This window comes from Petaurus breviceps, unplaced genomic scaffold (assembly GCF_028583685.1).
Source record: "Petaurus breviceps papuanus isolate PSGF00001 unplaced genomic scaffold, PetGlider_PUasm1.0 90424, whole genome shotgun sequence".
Lineage (NCBI taxonomy): Eukaryota > Metazoa > Chordata > Mammalia > Diprotodontia > Petauridae > Petaurus > Petaurus breviceps.
Genome location: NW_027187247.1, coordinates 2,508,773 through 2,522,429, shown reverse-complemented (window position 1 = coordinate 2,522,429; position 13,657 = coordinate 2,508,773). Strand labels below are relative to the sequence as shown.

Sequence of the window (13,657 nt, the reverse complement as noted above, 5' to 3'; positions counted from 1 at the left end):
GGGGAGTTGAGATTCAAATCCTCTTTCTGGCAGTTACTACATCTACAACCTTGAGTGAATCACTTATTCTCCCTAGGGTCCACGCCCTTTAGTACTAAAACGAGGGGCTTAGAGTAGATGCCTTTCAGGTTCTTTCCAGGGGAATCTATGATCCCAATGTGCCACTTGCCTTCCCTCTAGGAATATATCATCATACATTTAGAACTTAGAGGTCATCTACCTTAACCTCTTAATTTTATGAGGAAACCAAGACCCAAAAAGGTTAAAGCATTTACCACTAGTCACAGGGGTAAAAAGCAAGATTTGAATCAAGATCTTGAGACCTCTGAGATCAAATCGACTTCTGATACTATCTCTCAATGGATTTTCATAAGGAAGAAAATAAGACTTTATTAAATACCTACCATGTGTCAGGCACTTTACTAAGCCCCCCTTTTCAAATATTATCTCATTTGATCTTCACAATAACCCTGGGAGGTAGGTGCTATTGTTATCTTCATTTTACAAATGAGGAAACTGAGGTTAAGTGGCTTGCCCAGGGTCACTATTACTATCTGAGGCTGGCTTTGAACTCATGTTCAGTTCACAAACCCGAGGCTCACAGTGCCCTACTCACTGTGCCACCTAGCAGCCTGAAGTATCATACAGAAGCACCATAAACCTGTCTTTTGTGCCTGGGTAGGGACCTGGAATTCTTTTCTCATCCACCCCCTGATGCCAGGAAAGGTGTTTCTTCATCATCAGTCAACTAAATACTCCCTTTTCTTTCACCCTTCTCTTCTAAAGAAGGAATATTTGCATTGCCCTTTAGGGGCAATGAGGCTGGCTGAGCCTGGGGTCTCCTCTGTGGCTACTTTAACCAGCCTCAGACTCCAGTTTCCCAAGTCCTGTCTTTGTTCACCTCTGTTGTGAATAGGCCAGGTGGAGTCACTTGAGAGAGTGGAGGGAAAGAAGGAGGGAAGGAGAGAAGAAGGGAAGGAGGAGGAAAGAGAGAAAGAGAAGCAAAAAAAGAGGGATGGAGAGAGGGAAGAAGGAGGGAAGGAAAGGAGAGGGAGGGAGAGAAGAAAGAAAAGGAGAGGAAGAGGGAAGAAAAGGAGAGAAGGAGAGAAAGTGAAAAAGAGAAAGGAGGTAAGGAGGGAGAGAAGGAAAGAAAGGTCTCAGAAATCCCCTCCATCAGTGAGGAAGCCTCAGTTCTGACTTCTCTGCTTTCTACAGAAAGCAATTCCTTTTCTTGTCAAGCCCCAAAGAGAAATGAGCCTGGGGGCTTTCTGATTAAATGAGGGAAGCACCAGTTAATTGAAAAGGTTGTATGGATTGGATACTTATCCTGCTCTTAAGTCCCAGGAGGGAATTGACTTCTCTCTTGTCCAGTAAATTCTGTAATAACTAGGTAAATCAGCCTTGGGATTGACAGCTCCCTTGGGGGAGAAAATCCATCAGCTCCTAGCAACCTCCATCTGGACCTTGGGGCTGCCCTGTCTGCATCGACGTGATCTGTTTCAGGCTAAGTTCTCAGAGAGCAGAGGCTGAACTGTTTTGCCCGGCTTGTACCACATCATGAATGCTTACTAGCTTACATCCAGATAGAGAGTTATGGTTCAAAAAGGGCATTATATCCCTTATCTTATGGTAACTAGGTGGCTCAGTGGATAAAGTGCTGAACCTGGAGTCAGGAAGACCCCAGTTCAGATTTGACTCTTGACACTGTGTGATCCTAGGCAAGTCACTTGGCTCTGTCTGCCTCAGTTTCCTCAACAAGTAAAGTGGTGGTAATAATAGCACCTACTTCCCAGGGTTGCTGTGAGGATTAAATGAGATATTTGTTAAGTATTTTGTAAACCTTTTTTTAATGTTGTTCAGTTGTTTCAGTCATGTATGACTCTTTGTGACCCCTTGTAGGATTTTCTTGGCAAAGATACTAGAGTGGTTTGGTATTTCCTCCTCCAGCTCATTCTACAGATGGGAAAACTAAGACAAATATGGGAAGATGACATGCCCAGGGTCACACAGCTAGTAAGTGTCTGAGTCTGGATTTGAACTCACAAAGATGAGTCTTTCTGATTCCAAGACCAATGCTCTATACACTGTGCCAACTAGCTGCCCCTTATAAATCTTAGAATGCTACATAAATGTTGCCTCTTCTGTGAGTCTCACAGCAACCCTGTGAGGTGGGTGGTGTAGGTTTTTATCTTACTCATTATATAACTGAGGAAACTGCAGATCAGAGAGGTTAAGGGATTCCCCCAAGGTTGCAGGGCTGTGTAGCACCTAATGCACATGCCGCCTAAGGAGGATGGAAGTGGAAAAGGTTTGGGGTTGGAGTTACCTAGGTAATCACCATAGTCTCCAACCTGAGAGCCAGTTCAGTGTTGTGGAGAGAGAACTAGACTTGGAAAGAGCAAAAAATAAGAAGGTGGAAGCGTCACATCTCAACCCTGAGACCTCGAAACAGAAAGACCTGAGTGCATCTCCCTTGAGATACTCACTGGCTGTGCAACCCTGGGCCACTTCACCTTTCCCAGGCTCAGTTTCCTCATCTGTAAAATGGGGGCAATAATAGCACCTACCTCCAAGGGCTGTTATAAAGATCAAATAAGATGATTTGTGTAGAGTTATTTGAAATTTTGAAGGGCTATATAAATATTTACTGGTACTACTGTTATAGCTTATATTGTTCATAGTTTGGAGGTGAATGTGTAGTGAAATCCTTTAAAATAATTGGTGCTCTCCATACTCACCTGTGTTGACCCTTCCATAATCAACAAAGATCTGCAGCACGACTGACCCCAGCAGGTACCCAAAAGCTGGTCCAAACACGGAAATGGCAAATAAAATGGCTGGAGAAAAGAGAGGAGAGTGTTAAGTCAACAGTTTCACAGAAGGATCCAATCTGAGGAGCAGAACAGGATGAGAAGAATTTGGCCTTTCCATCCAAAGGGAAGCAATTAATCAACAATAACAAAAAGAACAAATCATTCCTAATCCCTGGGGCTCTCAGTGCTGGAAGGGGCCCTTACCTCAAGCTTGACTCCTTCAGCAATATTCCCAATGAAGGGGTGGGTAGGTGGCACAGTGAATAGAGCACCAACCCTGAAGTCAGGAGGACCTGAGTTCAAATCTGACCTCAGACACTTAACACAAAACTAGCCATGTGACCTTGGGCAAGTCACTTAACCCCAATTGCCCTCCAAAAAACGATAACAACAAAAAAGCATTCCCAATAAAGCATCATTTGGCTTCTGGTGGAGGGGTGGGAATTACTACCCATGAATCTATGTGGGAATTGCACTGATTGTCAAGGAACCTTGTCCTTTTGTTGAGCTAAAATTTGCCTCCCTAAAATTTCTGCCATCTGTGATCAAGCAGAACAAATCTAACCCTTAATTCAAATCAATTGGGTGAAAAACATTTGCTTTTGTTATAAAGTCAAAATTTGCAAAAAAAAAAAAACAAAACAAATTTTTCTTCACAAAAACCTTTTTTTCAATCTTCCATTTATCCCTTCATTTTTCTTTGGCAGTGGAGACTAGGCCACCCAAGTTATTTGATCATTACTTAAGTGGGAGAAGTTGCCAGGGGAAGGTGTGGGATTTCTCTGCGTCATTCCTGACTAGCTTCTATACCACACAGACAGATGTACTGTCCACACTCAGATCTATGGTCTACTTTACATTCTGCTCCTGGCCACCCATGATGCCACTGCCATTGAATCTCAAGAGTAAATAAGGCCATAGGAGGCCATGTGGTCTATTTCCCCTTGCTTCAAGCAGACCCACACCTAAAGCCACATAAATGAGGAAATTGTGGTTTTTAAAGGTCTATAGAATAGCACTGGACCTGGAGTCAGGAAGGACTCATCTTCCTGAGCTCAAATCTGGCCTCAGAAACTTACTAGCTATGTGACCCTGGGCAAGTCATTTAACCCTGTTTGCCTCAGTTTCCTCATCAGTAAAACAAGTTGGAGAAGGAAATGGCAAACTACTCCAGTATCTTTACCAAGAAAACCCCAAATGGGGTCATGGAGATTCAGACACCAAATGACTGAACAACAATATTAATTATTAAAACAGAGTGGGAAAAATCCATCATTTAGGTGGCTAGGTGGTGCAGTGAATAGAGCAGCAGCCCTGGAGTCAGGAGGACCTGAGTTCAAATCTGGCCTCAGATACTGAACACAAAACTAGCTGTGTGACCTTAGGCGCCTTCTCCCCTCCAAAAAGCAAAAATAAAAATCTTAAAAAGAAACAATACTATAAGGTAAGTAGTCCTAGTATTATTGTCCTTTTTTTAAGGATGAGGAAACTGAGGCTCTAATAAGTTTATTGACCTCCAGTGTCTTTATTACCAATATCAAATATAAAATCTTCTGGTTTTTAAAGCCCTTCATAACTTGTCCCCTTTCTATTTTTCAAGTCTTCTTATGTTTACATCCCTCCAGGTCTCTATGATTTAGCCCCTCTTGAACATGGCACTCCATCTCCTATTTCCAGGTATTTTTGTTGGCCATACCCAGCCTGGAACTCTCTCCCTCCTCCTTTCTTCCTCTTGGCTTCTTTCAAGTCTCAACTAAAAATTCTATGTTCTATAAGAAGTCTTTCCCAATCCCTCTCAATGCCAGTTCTTTCCCTCTATTGATTATCTCCAACTTCTCCTGTATATATCTTATTTATACGTAATTGAACATCATCTCCTCATTAGACTGGGAGCTCCTTGAGGTCAGGGACTGTCTTTTGTCTTTCTTTGTCCCCAGCACTTAGCACAGTGCCTGGCACACAGTAGGTACTTAATAAATGCTTCTTGACTTGAATGACTTGACTCAAGTGACTGGTCCCAGAAATTGTCTCAAGTGAAATTAGAATACGGTTCTCCTAACTCTGTCTGGTATTCTATCCACTGCCCCACACTGCCTCCTAGTGGAGGGTTGCTGCTGTTGTGTGGTTAGACTTGTCTAGTCTTAAGGACTAGGGACAAGGGAGCATTATCTTCAGCACCTCTCACACAATGCCTTGTACAAAGTAGGTTTTTAATAAATGCCGGATTTGTTTGAAATAGATCATTAGTTTCTAAACCAACTAATCATTCAACTAACAGGTATTTACTAAGTACCTGTTCTGTTTCAGATACTGTCTGAGGGACTACAGATAAAGGCGCAAAGACTGAAGCAATCCCCACTTAAAAGATACTTACATTCTAATGGGCAAGACAAGTATGTATAAAATAAATATGTAGAATAAATATAAAGTGAATAAATTCACGGTTGTATATTTACATACAAAGTAAAGAAAAGGTTGTTTTGCAAGGGAATCGGGAAAAACTTCATGCACAAGATGGCCCTAGGACTGAATCTTAAAGGAAGAGAAAGACTCCATGAGACAGAGGTAAGGAGAGAGTGCTGTCTACTTAGTCATGTGGGACAGCTAGTGCAAAGACATGAAGATAAGAGATGGAATGCTGAGGAACAAAGAGAAAGACAATTTAGCTCCAGACATTGAAAGCATTAAGTCGTTAGGGCTGGGCTCCCACAATCTGTTGTTCTTCAAATGAGAAGGGGGAAAATGATTTTTTTAAAAAGTTTTCCCTAAAGCTGTTTATTCTTGTCTGTTCCTTTCCTTGGATGGGCACCATGGTTCCTCAGAGAGCAAAACAGAGGACAAGGTCTAACTCACCCAGGGATTGGCTGCCAGCATGGTGCTGATCCCCAAGCTCAATTCCCATCATATAAATGTAATCATTCTGATGTAATAAGGGTAGCTTATGCCTGGGAGAACAGTCATTGTGACATTTTCAAAAGGCCAGGCAGGGAGTAGGTCGATGCGAAATGGAAACCACAAGGATCCCAGTGGGCACAGTGCTGGTGGCAATAGAATAAATCCATGTGTCTGTAACTCAGTGTTGATAGTAATCTGCTTAGCATCTGCCCTCCTCAGAAGTGTAGAGTTAGGGGAGCTCTTGGGAGAAATGATCAGAGTGGGGAGAGGATTGGGTGGCACAGAAAAGGAGGAATGAGGGAAAAATCAAGGACGGTCATTTGGTATTTCAGCTAGATATCAGCTATCTGGTAATGTGAGAGCTTTGGGGTTGTTTTTAGTAGACCTACGTTTTCACTGGTACAGGAAACTTCTGGTTAGAAACCCCATCTATCAGTTCAAGCCAACTTATAGGTTTGGGATGTGGCTGGAGTACCAAGAGGTTAGGTGACGAATCCAGGGTCATGCATTCAGTTTGTGTCACAAGTAGAACTTGAACCCAGATCTTATTGACTTGAAGGCCAGTTCTATCCTCTATGCCATTCTGTCTTTCTAACAACAGTGACTTTAAGTCTGTAATGGAACTTGCTGGGAAAGGACATGGATTTCCACAAAGCTGGACTAGTCTAGGGCTGAAATAAGTCACAAAATAGCCTCAGGACCCTGTCACTGAGGAGTCTCACCTGTGAGTTTTCTAACTCATGGCCTCCTTCATATCATGGAAAATTGTCAACTTTACAAATATCATGCTGAAAGGAATCACTAAGAAGGTCCGTCCTTAGGTTTATTTTCCTACCTCTAGGTAAGCACAGATCACATGGTTCATAGACCCTTAGAGTTAGAATAGACTTTTATATATTTTTAAGTTGGGGAAACTGTTTGCCTGAGATTTTACTAAACAAAGGGGTGCTCCTTTTGGCAAATTACCCAGGATTTATCATTATCAGGTGCCCAGATATCAGATGAACCAAAATACCTAGCAAATGCCTCGTCAAAAGACAAACTGTGAAGGCAATTAAGGGTTTGCCAGGACAACAACCTGACCATCTTCAGAAACCAAGGTCCCTCCTCTTCTCTTCATGGATGCTACTTACAAATGTATAAAGGTGAGTTGTTTGGTTCAGCGAAATCATCCACGTAGGAGATACCAAAAGGTTGAATGGGAACTGTCCCAATGCCAGCCAATAGTTGAGCCAACACCATCAAGCCCCACATGCTATTGGAGTCCTTCCTGGAATCCCGAAAAGCATTCTGACACTTATTTGGAACAAGGTCTGGCTTATTCTTATGGCAGATCTCCTGGGATTGGCTGATGTTTCCTGCAATGAGAACACATCAAATCATCATAATCACCACCGCTAATCCTCAAAGTTGGTAGCACCATCCAGTCCCTTCTCAGAAGGGGTCAACCCCAGGGCCAATAGACAGATTGGCAAACTATATTTGTCCTTGAAAAAGAGAGATTCTAAGGATTATTTGTTGTCTTTCCTTTGGTCAAAAGAAAGGCAATAGTCATTCATACCATTTATAAATCATGTCATACATTTTCAGACAAGGTCAATATGGGATTTTGTTTTGCTTGACCGGATATTTATTTCAATGACTTTCTTTTTCTTTGTGGAGAGAAGGTACTGGAATGGGAGGGAGGCTTGTTAATTAAAAATGATTTTTTAAATGTCATATACAAATTTCTATGATAAAGGCCTAATTTTTTAAATATATAGGAAACTGAGCCAAAATTATAAAAATAAGAACCATTCTCCAGTTGATAAATGGAAAAAGGATAAAACCAGGCAGTTTTCAGAAGAAGAAATCAAAGTTATCAATAGTTACATGAAAAAACTGCTCTAAATCACTACTGATTAGAAAAATGCAAATTAAAACAACTCTGAGATACCACCTTACAACTATAAAGTTGGCTAATATAACAGAAAAGGAAAATGACAAATGCTATCAGGGATGTGGAAAAATTATGACACTAATGCACTGTTGGTAGAGTTGTGAACTTGTCAAACAACTCTGGAGAACAATTTAGAACTTTGCTCAAATGGCTATAAAACTGTGCATTTGACCCTTTGGCCCAGCAATACCATTACAAAATCTGTATCCCAAAGAGATTTTTTAAATTAAGGAAAAAGGAACTCTGTACAAAAAATATTTATAGCAGCTCTTTTTGTGGTGGCAAAGAATAGGAAATCAAGGAGGTACCCATCAATTGGGGTATGGATAAACAAGATGTAGTATATGATTGTGATGGAATGCTATTGTGCTATAAGAAACGATGAGCAGGATGGTTTCAGAAAAATCTGGGAAGATTTATATGAACTGATGTCAAGTGAAGTGAGTAGAACCAGGAGAACACTGTATACAATAATAGCAATATTGTATTTTTATTTGTTTTTATTGTTTTATTTTGTTTGTGCTTTCTTTTACAACATGGCTAATTTGGAAATATATTTTCTTGACCTCACATATATAATCAAAATCAAATTACTTGCCTTCTCAAGAAGTGGGGAGAGGTGGAAGGGAGGGAGAGAATTTGGAACTCGAAATTTTAAAAAATGACTATTTTTAAAAATGCACATATAATTGAGAAATATCTAATGAAATAAATAAAAGTAATTTTGAGAACTGTCATACATTAGTCAGGTTTGACATCTCCAGGAACATAAATCAAGTTATGTAACTACAGGGTTTAGCATAATGCAGGGACCCCACAGATAGACTGACTCATACAAAAAGGAGACTAGCAAACATGTAAACTGCCACTCTGCTGCTGGGTCCTCATCTTTGTCTGGACCAGGAAACTGAAGCTATTCACAAAACTGATCCCAGAAAGTAGATTATTCATATAGTCTGACTGCCAGATGGCCCACAGGTCTCAGGAACTGGGGGTCATATGCTGTGATGGACAGAGGGGGCTAGAACCTCTTATAGGAGAACCAATCAAATACAAGCAACACATTTCAGAAATAAATAGAAGAGGGAAGAAGGGAGTTGAGGACACAGAGACAAGCAGGACAATGTTAAATGAGACACTTAAAAAAACCAAGTTGTATATAACAGAGATTTATGGTTTCATTTACAGTTATCACTTTATCTTATTCTTTGTATGTGAAAGTATGTTTATCAGGTTAATGATAATAAATAAATAAAATAAATTATAATTATAATAAATAATATTTAATATAATAAATATTATTAGAATAAATAATAAATAACTACCCCAAATGCACCAATCATGAGTAGGTAAAATGAGGCTAAACAGAAGACTTGGTAGGGAATAAACCTTTATACAGCATCTATACATGGCAGGCACCGTGCTAAATCCTTTTGACAACTATTATCTCATTTGATCCTCATATCACCCTTTAGAGGCATTGTTATTACTCAGCTGTTTTCAGTAATGTCCCATTCCTCGTGACCCCATTTGGAAGTTCCTTGGTAAAAATACTGGAGTGGTTTGCCCTTTCCTTCTGCAGCTCATTTCACAGATAAGGAAACCAAGGCAAACAGGGTTAAGTGACCTGCCCAGGGCCAGTGAGTGTCTGAGGCTGGATTTGAACTCAGGTCCTCGTGGACTGCAGGTCTGGTACTCAATCTACTGTGCCACTAGCTGCTAAATTAGTAGGATGCCTTAAGAATGAGCAATAATCATTTGCTATTTACCTATGTCGCCTCTTCTTTCTCTGGGTGAAGGACTTGACCTAACCAGCCTGTAACCTGGTTGGGAGAATGTTGTCCTTAACAGGTGTTTGTCCATTGATTCACTGACTCCAGTCAAAGGTGGCACTGGATGAATCAGGGTGGGGTTTTCCCTGTTTTCAGTCTGGGATAGTGGAAAGAATTCAGGAGTTGTAGTCAGAGGATCCAAATTTGAGTCCTGCCTTTTCTACTTATACCTGTGTGACATTGGGCAAGTCACTTCACATCTCTGGGCCCGTTTCTTCATCTGCAAAATGAGGGTGTGGGCCTCCAAGTTCCTTTCCAGCTCTCAATCTACCTTCAGACCATTTGACTTTTCCATCCTGGGTTTGTCAGTTTTGTGAGATACTGGAAGAACCATAAGTAAAGCCTGGTGAGAAGGTGACTTGAGTCCATAGAAGAAAGGGACCAAAGCCTCTGACCCTGGTATCAGGGAGTGTGTGTGTGTGTGTGTGTATGTATACACATCTATAGTATATGTTATATGTACATAGAAACATGTATTTAAGTATGTATATAGGTATACACACAAATATATACTCATTTTGTATAGGAATAATTATATAACATATATAGACATATGCACATGTGTGTACATGCATATATACATATTATAAATCTGTATAATATGTATATATACATATACAAACATATTTCTATCATGTATAATATAGTTGGCATACACATGCCTATATATTATGTATGTATGTATTATATAATATATACACATACATATATACATGAACACACAATATTTTATGTACATCTATATAATACATATAACATAACATATATTCATACATTTAATATGTATATATAATATTATATTATAATGTATATAATATTATATACCTTGTATGTCCTTGACTAGGACTGTCAGCAAAAAAAAAATACACAAGTACTTTAAGATTTAAAAATTACTTTCTTCATAGAGCCCTGGGAGATATGGATTATCTCCAGTTTTCATAGGTGAGGCAACTGAGTCCTAAAGTAATGACTTGCCCAGGGTCACAAAACTGGGTCTCTAACGTGGGTGCTCCATATTCAGGGTCAGAACAAAACAGATTGCTGTTCTCCCCTCAGATTTCCTAGGGGAAAAGGTTAGTCTTAAGTACAGGCAAGCTTCCTGGTATTTCTTTTCCCTAGTTCCGTCAGACCAGCTGTCACAGGAGAAAGCAAAGTGGAGGAACCAAGGGAGAGGAAGGGACTGAGCACCTGCATCTTTCAGGGAGTGACCTCAAGGTATATCCAGGGGACCTTATGGGGCCCTTGGATGTTAGCGCTGGACTGGACCTTAGATGGCATCTCGGACAACCCCCTCACTTACCAGATGGAGAAACTGAGGCTGCAATCTAATAAGTTTCAGATAGGGATCTTTTCTGTGTAGTCTTTGTGGTTATTTAGTCTGCGTAGCCTGGAGGCTCATTCTGACAGGAGTCTGGCCTGAACGAAGGGAGCTGCATCAGCCCCTCTGTTTTTAATTTGATCCCATCTTAAACAATCAGCATTGTTGATGGTACTCCTCTGGGCTGTGGTCTTTTGGGAGTTTTTGTTTCCATTTCCTTCCCTTTTAAAAAAAATGTTTTTCTTCATTGCAATGGAAACGGCTGACATACCATTCCTTGTTTCATAAGGCAACCCACGAAAATCTAATTCAATTCTGTTCAATTTAATTGACATTTATAAGGTCTCCCAAAGGGGGAAGGAAGAATGATAAAATGGAAAGAGTAAAGAATTTAGAAACAGAGGATTGAGGTTTAAATCCCAGCTCATTCACTTGTAGAAAGGTCCTACAATCTCTGTGACTTTGGGTAAATCATTTTATTCCTCTTAGTTTTGTCATCTGCAAAATGGGGGGGATAGACTAGCCAACCCTCTTCTAGTTTCTAAATTGTAGGATCCTCAGAAGCTATGTTTGTCCTGGAATCTCTTTGTGTTTGTCCTTTGTTCTAGAAGAGGACCATGGCATCAGGGAAATGAAGACATGACTTGCAGTTGACTTATATTTGAGTGAGGGAGGGCTGTGCAAGGCCACCAGTCTCACTTTCTCCTCCATAGTTATCTGGGTCCAGAGACCAGATATTCATCAGGATGACTGGAGATGGCCCAGAATGCAATGGGAGACCCTGGCTCTTTTAGGTTAAGGCCCTTTCACTAATTCACTTAGAGTGAGTGAATAGTCCTCTTTAAGAAGTGAGTTGAGAGATGGCCCCTTTAAAAAGAAAAAAAAATTAAGCTGGGAGGGGAAGACCCTCAGGGTTGCTGTTCCAAAGAGTTACTGTTGACATTCACTCTAAACCAAGAGGACCCAAAATACAGACATTAAGTGGAGCTTGGGCAGCAGACCATTTGTGGTCCAATCTATGAGCTTCCAAGTGAAATGAATCTTTTACTATTGACTAAACCCTTTCTATGGTCAAAGTGCAGTGCTAGTCACTGTAGAGGATAAAACACCGGCCCTGACTTCAAGCTCCTTACATTCTAGTGAAGAAATAAGGCATATATGCAGATAACTGTAATGCAAATCAAAGTGGCATAGTCAGTCAGCCAGCATGGGTTTATTAAGCACCAGGCACTGTGCTAAATCCGAGGGACACAAAGAAAGGTGAAAGACAACCCTTGGCCCCAAGGAGCTCCCAGTCTATTGAGGGGAGGGTAACATAAACACAACTACGTACAAATGAGCTCTACACATACAGGATAAATGGGAAATTGCTGTTTGTCCTTTGTTTTCAAAGAGGAACGGCGACATTATGCAGTGATGTTGTGACTTGCACGTGAATTGAATTTAAGTGAGGCAGGTCGTCAGCCTCACTCTCTCTTCCAGTCTTTGGAGTCTAGACACTGGTGCTGGCTCGGGGGGCAGTGGATGCCCCTGGAGACTTGCATGGCTGCCCCAGCTCTAAGCACGCCATGGCACCTGCTGCAGCTGCTTTCATGGGGATGGAACAAATAGTTCTCATGCACCCAGAAATAATCAACAAAGGGAAGTCACTAGAATTGAGAGGGATTGGAAAATACTTCCTGAAGAAGGTGGGATTTTAGCTGGGACTTGAAGGAAGCCAGGAGAGAGAAGTAAGCAAGAGCATTCCAGGCAAGCCTGAAGCAGAGAGTGGGAGATCAGTGTCACTTTATGGAAGAGAATGTGGGGAGAATGTATGGGGTAAGATGGAGTGCCAGCCTCAGAGCCAGAACAACATGGGCTCACGTCCTAAGTCTTAAGTCACATGGGACTGGGACCCTGGACAGAGCACTCAACCTCACAGTGGGCTGGGCCATTAAGGTGATGACGAGGGGCTGACCTGCATTGGCAGAGAGAGGTTCCTCTCCGGATAGTCCTCTGTACAAATGAAATCTCTGATCCAGGCATAATCCCTATAGATAGGTAAAGACAAAATGCTCTGAAAGAACGGAGAAGGGAGAGATCACTGTTGTCTAGGAATATCAAAGAAGGGTTAAGTGACATGTCCAGGGTCACACAGCTACTAAGTGTCTGAGGTCAAATTTGAACTCAGGAAAATGAGTCTTCCTGATTCCTGGTCCAACAATCTATCCACTGTGCTACCTAGCAACAGGTGCCCTAGGTTTCAACAAATCACCAGCAGATCTCATCATATCATAAACTCTCTGTGAAGGAGCCCATTTTATTTTATTTTATTTTTTGTCTTGCCAGTATCAACATATGCTTGTTTTATTAGAATGGAACAAAATGAAAAGCAAAATATGTTAGGATTTGTAAATGATACCGGAAGAGGATCCTGGCAATCGGGGTTAAGTGACTTGCTCAAGGTCACACGGCCAGTTATTTCTGGGTGTGGTGCTGAGTGTCTGAGCCCGGGATTCGATCTCCAGGTCATCCCAACACTGGAGCCGGTGCTCTTACTCGCTGAGCCACCTGGCCGCCCCGTGGCTCTTCTCGAAGGAGCCCATTTTAAAGGAAAAAGACAAAGCCTTCTATACATGTGGTAAGCCTAGTAAACAATCAGGGGTGCATTTGCCAAAAAATACAACTCAGCTGATGACTGACCAAATAAAGTGGGGTAGGTGCCTGTTGCGTCTGCTTTCATGCCTGTTTGTTTGATTTTTAATTTCATCTTTAGGAGGACTTGACTAATTGAGGCCAAATTTGATAAACTGTGAAAAGACAACAGGCTACAACATACATAGCATTGATTATTAGTTTGCCATCTTGAAATAAAATGGCT

The 13,657-nt window shown here is 41.2% G+C and overlaps 1 protein-coding gene across 1 annotated transcript in view; it reads right to left on the bottom strand.

Annotated features, from left to right (window-relative positions):
- SLCO2A1 (solute carrier organic anion transporter family member 2A1) overlaps positions 1–13,657 on the bottom strand; it is a 151,919-nt gene that overhangs the window by 40,210 nt on the left and 98,052 nt on the right. The window contains 2 exon segments of the mRNA XM_069108716.1: positions 2,739–2,837; positions 6,842–7,066. Coding sequence (XP_068964817.1) covers positions 2,739–2,837; positions 6,842–7,066 — 324 coding nt within the window.